This window comes from Triticum urartu, chromosome 4, assembly GCF_003073215.2.
Source record: "Triticum urartu cultivar G1812 chromosome 4, Tu2.1, whole genome shotgun sequence".
Lineage (NCBI taxonomy): Eukaryota > Viridiplantae > Streptophyta > Magnoliopsida > Poales > Poaceae > Triticum > Triticum urartu.
The window spans coordinates 483,596,791-483,615,889 of NC_053025.1; the positions used below are offsets into that span (position 1 = coordinate 483,596,791).

Sequence of the window (19,099 nt, forward strand, 5' to 3'; positions counted from 1 at the left end):
TAGCAAAAAACTAATACGCACTAGATAAGGGAATGGAGGGAGTACTATGCCTTAGAAAGTTAGTATCATACATTAGTATTATATGCATGATACAAACTTATGATACTACTCATTACAACCAGTCTTAGTAGCTTAGCTAGGAGGACGAAACTAGTAGTGGGTACTTGATCTGCTTCAGCAGTTCTAGCAGGAAAATGCACGAGAAATCGCATACTTGCTGCTCGATCCTCACTTCACTCCAAGGAAATCCGGGAGAAGGGCCGCCCGAGGCTCGGCGTCCCGATGCGGCGGCGCACCCTGGCCATGGCCATCGCCACCGCCACGGAGCGGTCTGGCCCCGCCGGCGGAGGGAAGAAGCCGGTGTGCCGCTTGCACGCCAGGGCCCGGCGCTTGTGCCGGTACGCGCGGTCGAGGGCGCCCCGGCCGTGGGAGTGGGACGCGGCCTCGCCGTCGCCGTCCCCGGCCTGGTCGACGCCGGAGCTCCCCGCGCGCTTCCTCTTGGCGCCCGGCGCGGTGGCGACGGCGTAGCTGCCTTGGTCCACGTAATGCGCGGCCGAGAAGGGGCCAGCCGGGGCCGGAACGGCGTCTTCGTCGACGTCCATGGCGACGTCGAGCTGGAGCACCTTCAGGAAGATGTCGAGGTCGGCGCCGGGGCCGGCGAGGCGCTCGAGCGCGTCGACGGCGTCGGTGAGGCGGTCGACCTCGGCGCTGCAGACGAAGAGGGACCTGAGGCCGGCGAGGAACTTCTTGGCGGAGCCGACGACGGCGGAGGGGTCGGTGGTGGCGTCGAGCACCTGCTGCCCGCGCAGCGCCTCCTTCCGCAGCAGCTGCAGCCAGCGGTGGAGGGAGCTGCCCCGCACCGCGGCCCGGGCCTCGGCGGCGTCCGCCACCCCGCGCACCATCGCCACCAGCTGCCGCAGCCGGCGCCGGCGCTGGCTCACCCGCGAGTTGCCGCCCCAGTTGGACTTGAGGTAGCCGATGAACTCGCCCATGAGGGGCGAGTCGAGGATCTTCATCGCGGCTCCTGCCCGGCTGTCCCCTCGCGCGAACCCCGACCAGGATCAGCCGTCGGCGGCGAGGGCTGAGGGAGAGGAGTTGGAGGTGGTAGCAGCAGCAGCAGCGGCAGAGAGTGGCATTGGACGACGGAGTGCGCGGGTTGCCGGGTTGGGTTGGGTTGGCTGCTCCTCGTAGACCGTGCGTCGTGTCAGATAAAGCTATCCCAGTAGAGTGAGCTAGAGAGTGACCAGTGTGCCCATGGCCGTGCGTGCACTGGACCAAGACCAAAAGACTACGAGTGTTGACCGTTGGATTCGGGATCCAAGGGCAACAACATCTAGTGTTGAGCAGGATGAGCGTGCGCAGACTAATCAATTTAAGAAGAGTACTCTGGCACACTCGCGCTGTCTTGTCAAAGCTTTCCCATCCAACGGTGCGGGTCGAGTCGAGTTCACATCACATTCACATCCCCGGTTTGGCATGCAGAGACCAGTTGAGCGAGCGAGTTGGGGCCTCGGGCTCTTCCTGGCCGTGCCGTGCCAAAAGTTTGCCGTGGACCGCGCACGGTAACCCAGAGCGGCCTCCGGCCAAAGTCACGCGCCGGTGAACTCGTGCGTGCGTACGTGCCCGAACGCCCCACATGCTCCGGCCCACCTGGTTGCAAGTTCGCAGCTGCAGCGTCTGCTGAAACATGATAGCCGAATGCATGCAGGTAGCAATTTTTGTTGTTGAGGAAATGCATGCAGGTAGCAGAAATGGGAGGAGAGCGACAGACCAAAGAAGGCGAGGCCACGCCAGATCGGCCGGGGCCCAAACCCTCGTCCTTTTCGTTTTTATAAGCAAGAATGCACGTGCAGGTATACCCACTTGGCGGCCCATCGTCATCCTCGAGATAAATTTCACTTCGGTCACTGGTCATAAAAGCGACGTCACTGCGTACGCTTTGGCCGGAGGCAGCACCCGGCGACCCGGGGCAGCTGCCCGGGCTCACCAGCCAGCTGCTGTATAAAATACGCCATGACCCTACTTACTACAATTTGCTTTTTTTTAGTGTCACGTACTATTTTCTTTTTAGGTGAAACTAGGGATTTTATTCAAAGTTCAACACAGAAGGAATACAAATGATATTCGGGAGGATCCCTAGCCACATGTGGTGACCCGCTGGGAGCGACGACGCTGCCTTAGCCAAAGCATGCGCCTCAAAGTTCGACTCCCTCCTCTCAAAACAGAAGCTAATTTTAACAAAATCATTCACCCTCTCATTAATCTCTCTAAGCAGAAAGGCATACGAGGAGCTAGCCCCTTGCTTGATATCTGTGACGACTTGCATGCAGTCTGATGCTACTATCGCATGTGAAATATTGAGATCCCTTGCCAGAACAAGAGCTTCGTTGCATGCGTGGGCTTCTAGGCTTGGTGCATCGACCAGTCCATCAAAAACAATTGCCGAAGCTCCCAAATAATTTCCGAGTCTGTCTCTGCAAACTGCCGCTGCCGCTCCTGTGGTTCCTCGGCGAGAGATAGCGCCATCCACATTTATCTTCACACATGCCTCATCATCAGGTGGCCGCCATCTTGCTGGCCTCTGCTGGACAGCCGGATTCGTAATCGTCGTTCTTCCAAGGTTTGCCACTTCAAGTTCATCGAGATATCGATTGACGAAACTGAACGTTGAAAGTGGACTTTGGTACTCATTGTCATGGATAGCTTTCCGCTGAGCCCACCATATAGCCCACATCATGACTAGGATCTTGGCAAGATCATGCTGATTCGTGGTTTCAAACAGCCAAAAAATCCATAGCCTCGCATCATCAGTTCTGTTGGATAGCATATGTTCAAGGACATCTTCATCACTCAGAGCCCAAACACACCTGGCCATGCGGCAATCAAACAAAGAATGCCGCCAAGAGTCCACTTCTTCATTGCATATTGAACAAGCTGGTGAGGTCGCCATCTTCCTGCTATGGCGCACCGTCCCCGTTGGCAATGACATCTGGGCCAATCTCCAGACAAAAACTCTGACCTTTGATGGGATCTTAACTTTCCAAATCTGAGACCATGCTTTCTTCTCTGCCTCCTTGTTGGAGTTGCTCGCACGGTGTTCAAGCCACTCCTCTCTTTGATGTTTGATAGCTGAGATCATCTTGTACGCAGACCGTACAAAAAACACTCCTCTCTTATCATAGTGCCAAGCCCAGAAATCTTGTTGCACTCGAAAGCTAAGCGGGATGCTCATAATCACATCAACATCAGGCTTCACAAAATGTTGCATAAGGACTTTTCTATTCCATGTCCGTGATGTTGGATCAATGAGTTCCGAGACAGTTTGAGGAGGATCAGGGGAGATCGAACACATGGGTTTTAACTTGTAGTCCCTAGGCAACCAATTCTCATGCCATATGCTTGTGTTCTCCCCCGAGCCTATCCTCTTTATTAAGCCCAAAGCAAGCACATCTCGACCTTCTATCAGCGACCGCCATACCTAGGAGGGATGAGCTCCCAAGGTCGCCTCAAGAATAGAACCATCCGGAAAATATCTCGCCTTCAGTACTCTAGCACTTAGAGAATTTGGCTCTTGAAGAATCCTCCACACCTGGCGAGCTAGTAGTGCAAGATTAAAGAGCTCAATATCGCGAAAACTCAAGATTAAAGAGCTCAATATCGAGAATTTGGCTCTTGAAGAATCCTCCACACCTGGGTCACGTACTAATGAGCTGGATTTATCATGACTTGCCCGGGCAAATCGCTGGGCCTTGGTCCCTCTAGGCCCATTCAACTAACTTGCACGGCAAGCCCTAAAAAAAACTAACTTGCACGGCTGTTCCTAGGCCCATGGCTGCACATAGGGGAGATAGAACTGCCTGCACAACTATCAACGCACCGTGCTCACGCAGTCACACGTCCTCACCTCCATCTGATCTGAGAAAAAAAAAACCTCCTCCCTCAATCACTTCAATCGCAACGACGATACGTGCGGCTTCGTCGGCCTCCGCAGTCTAGCAAAAGGCAGAACACACCGGTGATTTGACGGGCACAGGGGCAGAAAGACGGAATTGACAGCGGCTCCTCCTAGCCATTCAAACCCGCTGATTAGGCAAGGTGAGTTAAAGGTTGTATAGATTTGGGAAATTTAACCAGTGGTCATGCACACACAAAAATTATGGTATGGGATGAGAATTCACTTCTCGTATTTTATATCTTCAACTGTATTGGTTTATAATCTGTAGGGATATAGGAAGTTGGGGATTCCATCATTCCGTTTATCTTTTCCTAATAATAAAGTACAGGTTGAGTCTCTCGGTTCACCGTCGCGCGCTTTTTGCAAAGAAATCCCTGACTTTTTTTGAAATCAACCCGCACTCCTATTGTTCAAGTCAACCCGACGGCATGGAGAACAGAAAAAAGAAAAGAAAAATCCCACCCGGACGAGCCATGACCTCGCCTCCCTTCTCAATCTCCAGCACGCCGCCACCGACCCCTGCCCCTCCGCTGTGTGCCGCCACCACCGGCTCGCGCCGCTTCGCCGTGTGCCATCCTGGTCGCCGCCGCCGGCCGTTCAGACCATAGCGGTGATGTGATATACTACATCGACCATGAATTCATAAATCAAATCTTGGAAACAATTTCGACAGTGAAAAGCATATATCGCATGTGATTTATTTCCTCCCGTTGCAACGCACGGGACCTTTTGTTAGTTGAAGAAAAATCCATCTCCACTCCCCATGGTATTGTTTCTTCTAGACTCCTCCAACCTAACCATTGTCAGTTAGTTCAATCATTCCAGATCGTCAAATTTTAATCTTAAGTTATTAAATTGCATATATGAGAATTTTTTGGATTCCTAGAGCAAGTATTGTTTATTCAGCAATTAGCTGATGTATTTAATTCCAGTTTTTTTATTGAGATTATGTTTATGGACAATGCGATATAGGTCGTTTGGCTTTGTATGGATTTGTAGTTCTCTAATTTAGTGCTTATAGTTGCAAAATTTGTATCCAAATACCCGATTGCGGTTCGCCGTATTTTTAGTTAGCTTGCGGTCCGCCCCGGCTCCTAATTTTTCCTGGCTCCGCCACCCCGTATTCTGCCTACGTGGCATAGCGTTTGACCGATGAGCGTCCACGCATGTGCCAACAGGACAATAGTAGAGTGACTCGAATCAGCGCGACCGTTCCCTTTCTTCCGTTGGAGAGCTTCCTTCCGCCGCTGCCCTCGGCGGCTCCCCTCTGGCCACGACTGAGGTCGTCGGTCGTGAGGGGGGTCATCGGATCCATGCGTGTGTATTGTTTTAGGCTCAAGTAGCCTAGATTTTTTGTTTGTTCATCGTTTTGGCTTCGACGATGATGACGACGCTAAATAAATATTATTCAGATCCTTCGCCGATGAGGCGATCCGCTCTATGGTTGGGGTTGGATTTGAAAACCAGTCTGTTCAAGTAAGGATGGCGCGGCCGTGACGACATCCTCGTGGTGGACTTATGATACGTCTCCGTCGTATCTACTTTTCCAAACACTTTTGCCCTTATTTTGGACTCTAACTTGCATGATTTGAATGGAACTAACCCGGACTGACGCTGTTTTCAGCAGAATTACCATGATGTTATTTATGTGCAGAAACAAAAGTTCTCGGAATGACCTGAAACTTCACGGAGCAACTTTTTGGAAAATATAAAAAATACCTGCAAAAGATGAAGGCCGGGGGGCCCACCACCTGTCCACGAGGGTGGGGGGCGCGCCCCCTACCTCGTGGGCTCCCTGGAGCTCCTCTGACTCCAACTCCAACTCTATATATTGTGTTTCGGGGAGAAAAAAAATTAGAGAGAAGAATTCATCGTGTTTTACGATATGGAGCCGCCGCCAAGCCCTAAAATCTCTCGGGAGGGCTGATCTGGAGTCCGTTCGGGGCTCCGGAGAGGGGAATCCGTCGCCATCGTCATCATCAACCATCCTCCATCACCAATTTCATGATGCTCACCGCCGTGCGTGAGTAATTCCATCGTAGGCTTGCTGGACGGTGATGGGTTGGATGGGATCTATCAGGTGATCGAGTTAGTTTTGTTAGGGTTTGATCCCTAGTATCCACTATGTTCTGAGATTGATGTTGCTATGACTTTGCTATGCTTAATGCTTGTCACTAGGGCCCGAGTGCCATGATTTCAGATCTGAACCTATTATGTTTTCATCAATATATGAGAGTTCTTGATCCTATCTTGCAAGTCTATAGTCACCTATTATGTGTTATGATCCGTTAACCCCGAAGTGACAATAATCGGGATACTTACCGGTGATGATCGTAGTTTGAGAAGTTCATGTATTCACTATGTGTTAATGCTTTGTTCCGGTACTCTATTAAAAGGAGGCCTTAATATCCCTTAGTTTCCGTAAGGACCCCGCTGCCACGTGAGGGTTGAACAAAAGATGTCATGCAAGTCTTTTCCATAAGCACGTATGACTATATTCAGAATACATGCCTACATTATATCAATTAATTGGAGCTAGTTCTGTGTCACCCTAGGTTATGACTGTTAGAGCATCTCCAACAGCCGCGCTAAACTAGCGCCGCGCCGCAAATTAGGCCGTTTTAGCGCGCGCAACGTGGCGGGTCGCTCCAGCGGGCGCGCAAAAACGGCGCGTGCTATAGCGGGTTGGGCGCGCGGTTGAAAACACTTACCCGCGTGGCGTATTTTGAGAGCCAGCTACAGCGCGCGGCACACTCGAGCGCTCGCGCCGCACTCTCTCCTCTCCTCGTCCTACGCCCCGCGCGCGCCGGCGCCGACGCCCTGCCACCCATCCATGGACGCGCACACCGGCGCCCCGCTCACCCCGCTGTACAGCCGCGACCCCCCCCCCCCGCCGCCGCCGGAAACCCTAGCGCGGGAAGCGCTGGCGTCGCCACCGCCGGAGCTCCGCCGAGCGTCGGCCTCGCGCGCAGCCTCTTCTTGCCGCCGCGGATGACCACGGCGCCGGGTGGCGTCGCGCCGGCGCCGTCCCGTGCCGCCGCCGCACCGTCGAAGAAGGTCCCCAATGCGGCGCGGACGAAGAAGGGCAAAACATCCGCGAAGAAAAACAAGGCGGCGGACGGCTCCGGCACCACGAAGGCGAGGGGAAAGAAGCTTGCAGGGCGTTCGACGGCCGCGGCGGCTTCCGAAGCGCCGGCGAGCTCACTCGTTGAGCCGGCCGCCGACGCGCACCACGTGTTCGACGAAATGCCCCCAAGGTGAAAAAATTTCCAACTTTTCTTTTCTTCTTATTTTTTCAATGCATCATCATCACATATAGATAGCTTATTTGCATTGTTCAAAAAACTTTGTAGTCTCAACGATGATGCATACATGTCCACTATGGGTGTTGGGTCCAACAATTCGCATTGGTCTCAAACCAATGACATCCATTTCGAAGACCATGAGTTTGAGGTGGACGAGGAGGGTGAGGAATTGTCGAGGCGCCGAAAGGAAGAGCGGGCAATTACTCAACCAACGATGACAAGTTACTATGCCATACTTATTTGCAAGTGTCGAGGGATCCATCCATTGGAGGTGATCAAAGTAGAGACGCGTATTGGGGGCGAATGAAAGAACACTTTGATGCTCACAACTTGAGTGGAATTGACCGCTCCGAGAGATCACTTCGGTCCCGATGGTCGACAATCAACTGGATTGTCAAAAGTGGGCGGCCGTACAAAAGGCAGTTGACAAGATTAACCCAAGTGGCACAAATGAGGATGATCGAGTAAGTGGCATCTCATATATGTTCATCATACTTGTTTTTGGTGACCGAAGTGCTAACTTGTTTTGTTTTTCTTGTAGTACAACATTGCACAAAACTTGTTCAAAGAAGAGACAAGGACAACCAAGAAGGGGAAGATCAAGAAAGGCAGGGTCTTTACCTTGCCTCATTGCTATGAAGTGTTAAAGGATGATGAGAAATGGAAGAAGCGTGATGGTTTGGAGGATTTGCATTTGAGCAACAAACGGAAGCGAGCAATTGAGATGAATGATGATGATGAGGAGGATGATGCATCAAGTGATGACGGCAAGAGAAGCCCCACACCCAACTCGGTTTCATACTCGAAGCCAAAACGACCGGATGGGTGCAAGAAAGACAAAACCGAAAAGAAGAAGAGGAAAGGAGATGATGAGCTCAAAAATGCTATGGAAGCTATTGTGAAGGCAAGGGTCGAAGCCAATGAGGTGAGGAAAATGGCAAGGAACCAAGATGCCGTGGCCGAGGAGAGGAGGTTGGCGGCCGAGGAGAGAAGGGTGGCGGCCGAGGAGAGAAAGGTGGCTTTGGAGGAGAGGAAAGTGAGCAACGAGGAGCGAGCTAAGTTGTTGGAATGGGAGAAGCACTTGTTCTTCTTGGACACATCTAACCTCAATGCGGCGCAAAAAGAGTATGTCAATCTTGCCCAACAAGAAGTCTTGATCCAAAAAAGAGCCTTGGTTCGTGCAATGGGTGGCGGTGGCCTCGGCGCCATGGGTGGCGGTGGCTTCGGCGCCATGGGAGGCATGGGTGCACCTCCGGCCGCCATGGGAGGCATGGGTGGCTTTGGAGCACCCTCGACGCTATGGCCGCCATGGGAGGCATGAGTTTGCTTCTCTCATGGGAGGCATGGGTGCACCTCCGGCCGCCATGGGTGCAATGTCTTTCGATGTGCCTTCTCACACACATTCCCATGAAGATGCCGTTGAAGATCTTGCCAACACCGTCGGAGCTTCACATGATGCGGTGCGTGATGAGGAGAGGGAGGAAGATTCATCTTCGGAGGCGGAAGAGTCGTCTTCGGAAGATGAGGACGAAGACGAAGACGAGGAAGATGAAGATTGATGTGTCTTTCATGTCTTGAACTTTAGTTTGCATTTGAACTTGGTTGGATGAACTTGTGGGCATGATTTTGAACTTGTGGGCATGAACTTTTATTCATCAACTTGTTTGTGTCAAATTTCACATGTTCATTTTTGTCCAAAATATCATATATGCAAAATGCCCGGCGAGTCACGCGCGCTGTATTTTTGCGCTCTGCTGGAGCGGCGCGTGCGCGCTGCATTATAGCGCGGCTGCTGGAGCCAGCGTAGGCGGGCGCGCAAAACCAGCCGCAGCGCACGCGGTAAACAGGTTTTTTACGCGCGGCGCTTAGCGCGGCTGTTGGAGATGCTCTTACATGATGAACTGCATCCGGCATAATTCTCCATCACTGATCCATTGCCTACGAGCTTTCCACATATTGTTTTTTCGCTTATTTACTTTTTCATTGCTGTTGCTATCATCACTACAAAATACCAAAAACATTACTTTTGCTAATGTTACCTTTTGTTACCGTTACCACTACTATCATATTACTTTGCTACTAAACACTTTGCTGCAGATATTAAGTTTTCAGGTATGGTTGAATTGACAACTCAGCTGCTAATACTTGAGAATATTCTCTGGCTCCCCTTGTGTCGAATCAATAAATTTGGGTTGAATACTCTACCCTCAAAAACTGTTGCGATCCCCTATACTTGTGGGTTATCAAGACTATTTTCTGGCGCCGTTGCCGGGGAGCATAACTCTATTCTTTGAGTCACTTGGGATTTATATCCGCTTATCATTATGAAGAACTTGAGAGATCCAAAAACCAAGATTTATCTCTCAACTACGAGGGGGGTAAGGAACTGACATCTAGCTCTGCACTTGATTCATCTTCTGTTATGAGTAAGCTTGCAACACCTAAACCTGCTTCTGCTATTCGTTCTGATATGTCGCATGTTATTGATGATGCCACTACTGCTATGCATGATACTTATGATGAAACTACTTCTATGCTTGATACTACTGTGCCACTTGGTGAATTTCTTGATGAACAACTTGCTAGGGCTAGAGAGAATGAAAATATTGAATCTGATAATACTGATGAAATTGATGATGAAGACTTGCCTGTTATTCCCGAGTGTTATGTTTTTGATAAAGAAGCTTCTTTAGCTACTTTAGCTTGCAAAGATAGATATGAACTTAAGAGGTTATTAGCTAAATGGAATCAGCAATCTCTAAATGCTAGAATGAAACCTGACCCTGCTTTTGCTACTTCACCTATCTGTGTTACCGATAACGATTATGAATTCTCTGTTGATCCTGATATAATTACTTTGGTTGAATCTGATCCTTTTCATGGCTATGAATCTGAAACTGTTGTGGCACATTGTGACGCCCCTGATTCAATCGTACACTAATCATACACGCAAACGTGTACGATCAAGATCAGGGACTCACGGGAAGATATCACAACACAACTCTACAAATAAAATAAGTCATACAAGCATCATATTACAAGCCAGGGGCCTCGAGGGCTCGAATACAAGAGCTCGATCATAGACGAGTTAGCGGAAGCAACAATATCTGAGTACAGACATAAATTAAACAAGTTTGCCTTAAGAAGGCTAGCACAAACTGGGATACAGATCGAAAGAGGCGCATGCCTCCTGCCTGGGATCCTCCTAAACTACTCCTGGTCGTCGTCTGCGGCCTACATGTAGTAGTAGGCACCTCCAGAGTAGTAGCAGTCGTCATCGACGGTGGCGTCTGGCTCCTGGGCTCCATCGTCTGGTCGCAGCAATCGAGTATAGAAAAGGGGGGAAAAGGGGGAGCAAAGCAACCGTGAGTACTCATCCAAAGTACTCGCAAGCAAGGAGCTACACTACATATGTATGCATTGGTATCAAAAGGAAAAGGGGGTATCATACGTGGACTGAACTGCAGAATGTCGGAATAAGAGGGGGGTAGCTAGGCCTTTCGAAGACTACGCTTCTGGTAACCTCCATCTTGCAGCAGAAGAAGAGAGTAGATGGTAAGTTCACCAAGTAACATCGCATAGCATAATCCTAACCGTTGATCCTCCCCTCGTTGCCTTGTGAGAGATCGATCACCGGTTGTATCTGGCACTTGGAAGGGTGTGTTTTATTAGGTATCCATTTCTAGTTGTCATAAGGTCAAGGTACAACTCCAAGTCGTCCTGTTACCGAAGATCACGGCTATTCGAATAGATTAACTTCCATGCAAGGGTGCACCACATTTCCCAACACGCTCGATCCCCTTTGTCCGGACACACTTGTCAGGGTCATGCCCGGCCTCAGAAGATCAACACGTCGCAGCCCTACCTAGGCACAACAGAGAGGTCAGCACGCCGGTCTAAATCCTATGGCGCAGGGGTCTGGGCCCATCGCCCATTGCACACCTGCATGTTGCATACACGGCCGGTGAGCAGACGTAGCAACCTCCATTACAAAGGAAGTTGCGTTACGCGGTCTAACCCAGCGCGCGCCACTCAGTCGCTGACGTCACGAAGGCTTCTTCTGATACCACGACGTCGAGTGCCCATAACTGTTCCCGCGTGGTTGGTTAGTGCGTATAGGCCAGTAGCCAGACTCAGATCAAATACCCAGATCTCGTTAAGCATGTTATTTTGAAGTAACCCCGAACACCGACAAGGGCCAGGCCCACCTCTCTCCTAGGTGGTCTCAACCTGCCCTGTCGCTCCGCTTCAAAGTAACAGTCGGGGGCCGTCGGGAACTCAGGCCCACCACTACCTGGATGGACCCACCTGCCCCTTCAGCCCCCACATCAGAATCACTTGCGGGTACTCAACGAGCCGGCCCGACTTTAGTCACCACCTGTATAGTATGTACACATGTATAAGTATATACCCGTGATCACCTCCCAAGTGATCATGACCCGATAATATAGCATGGCAGACGGACAAGAATGTAGGGCCACTGATGATAAACTAACATCCTATACTAAGCATTAGAATTGCAGGTAAAGGTAACAACAGTAGTAGCAAGGACATGCTATGCATCAGGATAGGATTAACGGAAGCAGTATCATGCTACACTACTCTAATGGAAGAAGTAGAGAGAAGATTAGGCGATATCTGGTGATTAAAGGGGGGCTTGCCTTGTTGCTCTGGCAAGAGAGAGGGGTCGTCAACAATGTAGTCGATCGGGGCACCAGCAGCGGCGTCAGCCTCGTAGTCTACTGGTGAGAAGAGGGGGAAGAAACAATGAATACACTGCAAACAGATGCATAATGATGCTTGACAAGACAAGTAGCGGTCCTAGGGGTGCCCTAACGCGGTATGAGGTGATACCGGTAAAGGGGGTGGGAGGAACATCCGGGAAAATATCCCCGGTGTTTCGCGTTTTTGGACAGATGAATCAGAGGGGGAAAGTTGCGTGTTCGCTATGCTAGGGATGCGTGACGGACGAACGGGCTACGTATCTGGATTCGTCTCGTCGTTCTGAGCAACTTTCATGTACAAAATTTTTCCATTCCGAACTACGGTTTATTTTATATTAATTTTAAAAGATTTAAAACAATTTTAGCATTTAATTAATTAATTTAATTCAACATTATCCAGAACAGTGTCTGTTGACGTCATCATGACGTCAGTAGTCAACAGAGGAGTTGACTGGTCAACTGACGTGTGGGCCCCGTGGGACCCACCTGTCATACACTGTTAGGTTGATTAGGGTTTATGTTAAACTAATTACTGTTTAATTAAACTAATGGGTTAATTAGGTTAATTAAATATGATTAATTAACTTAATTAATTATTATTTAATTATTTATATATTATTATTATTATTTTAATTATTTTTTCATTCTAGGGCGTGGGCCCACTGGTCAGTGGCTCTGGGGAGCCTAGCGGGCACGGGGCTAAGCAGAGGCGAGCACGCGCCCGTCAGGGCGAACCCGGGTGAGCGGGCGACGGTCGTCGAGGCACCGGAGTTGGCTGCGGGGGCAGCGACGGTCGGCACGAGCTGGGATGGCGCAGGCTCGCGTGGGGGGGAGCGGAGCGGCGGGCGCGCGCTGCAGGTGGTTGGGCGCGGCGGTGCGGCAGATGGAGCAGGCAGCGATGACTTGGAGGGCAGCAACAACAGTAGGGCAAATGCACGGGGCGCGGCCGTTGCGGGCGGCGCTTGCGTTGGCCAACGGGAAGAAGCAGCACGGCGGGCGCGGGCGGTGGTAGGGGGGCAGCGGGAGCGGCGGCAGTGGGCGGAGGGACGAGCACGGCCACGGCGAGGTCATGGCGGGCGCATGCCTCGGCGGCCTACGGCGAGCAGCAAGGCGCGGCCGGGGGCGGGCACCTGATACGGTGGCCGAAGGCGGTAGGGCGGGGCGGGGAGCGCACGGGGGGAGGAGGGCGATGCGGTTGCGGTAGGGGACGGCGGTCTACAACGCTTGGACATGGAGGAAGACAGAGAGGGGTGGGATTGCGATGCCCGCTCACAGCGTTGAAGGGAAGCACGCCGGGGAGGCGCGGGGCGTAGTGATGGCGTTGGAGTCATCGGTGAAGTGGCGGCGGCCGATGGATAGGAGGACGGCTGATCCGGCGATGTCGGGGGCGGCTTCGAGATGGGGTAGCGACAGGCGGCGAGGTGGCTCTAGCGACGGCGATTGGCGAGGTGTCGGGGACGAGCGGCAGCGTCGCGGCCTCGTCTGGGTCGTGCCCCGATCTCGATCCAGATCTAGGGCGGAGGGGGAGAGCGAAGTGAGTGGGGGGGTCAAGTGGGGCGTGGGCAAGCTAGGGGTTCGGCCTACAGAAGGATAAGGGGGAGAGTGGTGGGCCGACTAGGTCAGTGGGCTGGCCGGCTGGGCCGTTTGGCCCAGCTGGCCAGGGGGGGGGTCCTTCTCCTATTAGCTTTATTTTGATTTATCTTTTTTACTTTATTTATTTTTACTTTCCTGTTTAATTCTACTTTAGTTTTTTTTAAACATAAAAGTTGTACCTAAATTAGTCCCACTAATTATACCTCAGTTACGAAAAGTTTAAAACCCCTAAATAAAATAGTTTAACATTTTATAAATAATAAAAGACATTTATTAAATTGGTTGTGCAGCTGTCTTATTCGTTTTAGAGTATTTAAATATTTTATAAAAATGTGGTTTCTCCATCGTAATTACCTATGTACTATTTGGCTTACTCCGAACATTTTAGTTTTAATATTGAAAACCTTTATCATTTGATTTAAATACAAATTTGAATTTGAATCGTTTTTTTAACTAACACGAGATTAACAATAGTAACCGAGATGACGTGGCAACATTAGTAGAGGGTTACTGTAGCTTAACTATCCGGGCGTCACAATTCTCCTCCACTACAAGAAATCTCGTCCCGAGATTTAGGAGCGGGAGTAAGGGAGAAGGGATTTGGTTACGAAATTCTAACGGGTCTTTCTCGATGTTGGTTGCTCTTCTCGAAGAGGTCGATCCATAACACTGATGTCTTCATTCCTATGATTCGGTCATCATGATGAAGCCGGCATCCTTTCCTTCGGGAACTCCAACGTACTTACGAATAGGTAAGGGCAGCTCGACTACGACATAATTTTTATGAGGAAAACAATCTGGGGTTAACCCATGAATGAGCATAAGATTATCTCTTGAGTTGAACATATAGAATATAGGGCACACGTGAATAAATGGTGGACATTTTTCTAAAATACATGTTTTGAAAACTTTTCCAAAAACAAAGTAACATTTTCCAAATACAAGTTGTACATTTTTAATGGCACTAATTTTCTTAAACTGTACAAAGATATTTTTACATTGTATAGATATTTTAAAAAAATTACGGACATTTTTTGGAACCACCTGAATATTTATTCAAAATGTCACATACATTTTTCTAATCGAAATAAACATTTGTATGGGGAAATATTTTTATATTCTATAAACATTTTAGAAATGTCATGAACATTGTTGAATCACCGGAATTTTTCTTTATAATGTCACTTATATTTTTTAATGTTATGGAATGTTTTCACATTAGGCAAACATTTTCTTTTTTACAATGTATACGACTTTTTTGAATGTACAAACCTTTTTTTTTGAATTACGCAAACATTTTTTGTACATTGTACGAATATTTTTTTGAATGGCACGTGCACTTTTATTATACAGATGAATTTTTTTAATGTCACAAGCATTTTTCTTATGCATGATTAACATTTTTCTATACACATTTAACATTTTTATTTTGATGTAAAGTCGTTTTTATAATATAAATAAATAGTATAAATTAAATGAAAAAATGAGAAACAAAAATGTGAAGAAAAAAGGGGAAAGGATGAATGATATCAGTGTGAAATATTTTTTCCCTGTAGATTAAAGAAATGTAATTGGGCCGGCCAAGCAGCAGCTCAGACGATGCCTCAGGAACCGCTGCGGGCGACACATAGCCGTGCCCAAGGCCTGCAAGGGTTCGCGGTCGGCCTGAAATTGTTCGCGCTGGGGGTTGATCACATCGACCGAAATCGTTCGTTCGTTCCGGCCTTCAAGTGGAGTGATCCGTTCGACGTTGGATCGCTCCAAATCTGACGTTCGATCAGTATTGGGGTGAAATGGGATCCAAATCCGAATCAACTCGAGACGTGGAGATGAAATTATACGTTCGATCAGTATTCGACGCTGAAATCGCTGTGGTTTTATGTTTCTTTTCTCTAACACACTAGACGTAGCGATTATTACATGGTGATCATGATCAGTTAGCTAGCTACCAAGAGACTGAGGCGGGAGGAGAAGAGGAGTAGGAGCTGGCGCAGTCGGCAGCGGCGAAGGTGATGGCGCGCTTGTCCAGGTCGAAGCCGACGTGGAAGCCCTGCTGCGCGATGCTCCCGATCGTCGCCACCGCCGGCCCATCATCCGTCACCGCCGACATCGCCAGGCACACGGTCCCCTTCCGCGCCTCCACGAACGCGTTCCGCGCCGGCAGGGTGATCGCGGCGCCGCCGCCAAACCCCAGCGTCACCTCCGGGAGAAGCTTCGCCCAGGCCACGGGCGACTCACCGGCCACGTCGTAGCACAGATCCACCAGCTTCTCCGGCGACTGCTTCCGCGGGAGCCTGACGCTCCGGGCGACCTCCGCCACGACCTGCTCCAGCAGCCCCTTGTCGAGGTACGTCAGCACCGTGCCGGAGTCGACGATGGCGGGGGACCGCCTCGGCGGCACGACGGTCGAGTTCCCGATCCTGACGGACGCGAGGAGGACCGTGTAGAAGGCGTCCACCGCGGACGGGACCAGCGGCGTGGTCACCGCGCCCGGCTCCGTCACGGCGGCGCGGGCGCCGAAGCTGAGGATGGAGGACGCCTCGACGAAGAAGGGCGCCAGGCAGTACGAGAACCTCCGCCCGAGCGACGTCGCGGCGCCGATCTGGTTCACGAGGGAGCCGCTCCCGGCGCCGAGGCCCACGTTGCCGGTCAGGCGGAACGCCTTGCCGGTCACGCTCGTGGCGCACCCGAAGCTGACTCCGGGCACCTGCAGCTGCGGGCGTTCCCGGCATCCCACGCAGCCGCCGGGAGCGTCGTCGAAGGTGAATGTCTCGGTGGAGAGGATGCCGGCAGTCGTGGACCCGTCCGAGTACGTGGAGCGGTACCGGCAGAAGGAGTCGGCGCCGCAGGAGGTGCCGTAGATCGCGCGGCACGGGTCGGACCGGCAGCCCACGAGGCCGTAGGACGACGAGGAGGACGGGTCGAAGACGGCGCTCAGCGGCGCAGGGCCGGCGGTCCCGTTGCTGCATTTGAACCACACCACGTCGCTGCCGGTGTCGACCAGGGCGAGCATCCGGGTGCGCGGCGTGCCCACGTTGACGTACATCAGGTACTCGAACGGAGCGGACACCACCTCGGACACGGCGCCGCCAGGAGAGCCGCCGCCTGCGTACGAGCGCGAGCGCGCCCTGGAGCGCCGCACGGCGGCGAGCACGCGGTCGTACGAGGTCAGCGACGGGTCGTGGAACGGCGACTTGGGAGAGTCCCGGTGGATGAACTCCACGCTGAACCCGCCGCCATCGCCGAAGTACGCCGTGCACCCGCACAGCTGCGCTGTCAGGACGAGTGCAACGAGCAAAAGAGCGCGACCCGCCATCGTGCCAAACTCTTCTTGTCACTGCTAGCTAGCTCGGCTGATCGCTTGCTAATGGTGTCCTCTGCCGGTGCGTATTAGTATTTCCCGCCATATGCGTAATGGTAATTTGGAGAGAGATTAGTGGTTTTGAAGGCGGTAATCAAGTCATTATTACTGGTTATTCGAGCGGCAAGACAGGCAGCTGATTGAATTTTTTTTCCTTCGCCAAAAAATGGCCTGACATTCAAATCTCTCGCAACCGTACGAAAAAAAAATCCTGTTTTATTTTCTTTTGTCACGCCACTTTCTCTTCCAATAGCATCTCAAGCAGATCCTGTAAAACATGACTTTTTTTTCATGCCTTTCTGAGAGATACAGGGCACGAGGCCGAGGCCGAGACCGTTAGCTCCAGTTGCCCCAAGGTCGAACCATGGCGCCCGTAGCATGCCAGAGAGCGTGACGCCCTCTCCCGTAGCAGCGGCCGGAAGACATGGAGCAAGTTCGACGAGATCGGGAGGCACTTTGGCCCACCACTAAGGGTCTCCGCGAGGCGGAGATCGAGGTACACGAGGGGAAGGAGGCGGTCGCGGCCGGAGAAGACGGCGCCGCCGTGCGGCTCGAGGAGGCCAAGGAGGGGTACGAGCTCGTGCACGTGCTCTACCGGTCCACTATCGAGTTCTACCTCAAGCCCTAGACTAATATTAGATTATCTAGTATGTTTTCAAGTTTGTGTGTTTGAATGTACGGTGAACTCCGTGAACTATCATGGCGCGAAGTTTAAGTTTAAATTATGCAGTATCGTATACTAGATCGGTTGTGTCGTGCCTTCCGCAGTACCAGAAATTCGTTTTATAGGATCCCCTAAACGAAATTTGCGGTACCACGTTTTACAGGATTTGCTAGAGATGCTTTGACCTTATTCAACAATTCGAGCTTCCTATTAATTAGTCGCATTGAACATTTTACATGTTTAGCCGATTCGCGCATCCAAGCAAGGTGACGCCCAGGCGGTGACAGGAATGGTGGAAGCGAACAGGGTTCATCTGTTCAGGTGGAGGCCTCTTTGTATTGATTGCCACTCGGATTAGATAGTGGACGATTTTGAGACGGGTAAACTACAACCGGACACGACCTCGTCGGCGAGGGCTTGCAAAAATCTTGTCGGATGATGGGACAATGCGGTTCGCCATGGTTAGTAGTCAGAGGAGAGAGGCAGGGAGGCTAGGGCGCTGCGAGTGGCCTTGAGGAATGTGTGGGACACTCCAGGAGAAAAGGTTTGCAGGTTCGTTGAGCCGGATTGGCTGCTAGTTTTGTTGGATCAACTCACTTCCCCTCCGCGAGAGCAAATGTTGCTCTTGTTCTAGAGAGCTTGGCATTGAAGGAATGATGTAATTTTTGGGAATGGGAAGGAATTCATCTCTGGATCCGTTCACTTTGTGGTTAACTTGTGGACATGATTCTCCTCATGACGTGTCACGAATGAGGTGGTTTCTATGAAAAGAAAAAAAGTAGTTGAAGAGTTGTGAGTGATGCCCAAGGCCTCTATTGCAAATGTGGGGTGGCGCCCCCTCCAGATGATTCTACTTAAATTAATGTTGATGCTAGTTATGTGAAGAGTTTAAAGGTTGCATGTGTGAAATTGCGGTTAGGAACTCTGCAGGGAATGTCATTTTATTGTCATGGAATTATACTGGGTGTTGTACCAGCGTCGATGAAGCGGAGCTTATGGCATGCCTCACCAGTTTCTATATCAGTATGACCCTTCGTTCATCTACTATCCTAAAGACTGACCATGCGTTCGTGGTCTTTCCTTGTAAATGAAAATCTTGACAAGTCCTAAAGTGAAGCGCTCACGTCTCAAAACTGCTGCAGGGTGTCGAGCAAGCCAATGTGAAGCCTCATGACATTGCAACGTTAGTTTTCATAATAAAACATATTATATTTTGCTTAATAGTTTGTCGTCTTGTGTGCCGTGTGCTGTAATGAACTATTGTAAAAATAATTTAATTAATTAATATTGGGGTATTTCTCAAAAAAAATATCACCATTTACAAAAATGGATAATACTCTCTCGTTTCATAATGTAGTGCATGTAGATTTTTAAAAAGCCAAGCATCATAAATTTTGACCAAATTTATGGTAAAAAACATTTACATCTAGAATGCGAAAATTATATCATTAGAACTTCCATACTTTATATGCTTGATATTGTAGATAAATAGTTATA

The 19,099-nt window shown here is 50.5% G+C and overlaps 2 protein-coding genes across 2 annotated transcripts; both read right to left on the reverse strand.

Annotated features, from left to right (window-relative positions):
- Window positions 1-16: 16 nt before the first annotated feature.
- Window positions 17-1,271, reverse strand: LOC125553971. Its single transcript, XM_048717606.1, has one exon. The coding sequence runs from the start codon at window positions 1,014-1,016 to the stop codon at window positions 234-236; it is 783 nt and encodes a 260-aa protein (XP_048573563.1). The 5' UTR covers window positions 1,017-1,271; the 3' UTR covers window positions 17-233.
- A 14,251-nt stretch (window positions 1,272-15,522) lies between these two features.
- LOC125554815 (aspartic proteinase CDR1-like) lies at window positions 15,523-17,318 on the reverse strand. Its single transcript, XM_048718220.1, has 2 exons — window positions 17,234-17,318; window positions 15,523-16,904 (listed from the first exon to the last, which is right to left on the reverse strand). Exons 1-2 carry the CDS (start codon window positions 17,316-17,318, stop codon window positions 15,523-15,525), a joined length of 1,467 nt encoding a protein of 488 aa, XP_048574177.1.
- Window positions 17,319-19,099: the final 1,781 nt, after the last annotated feature.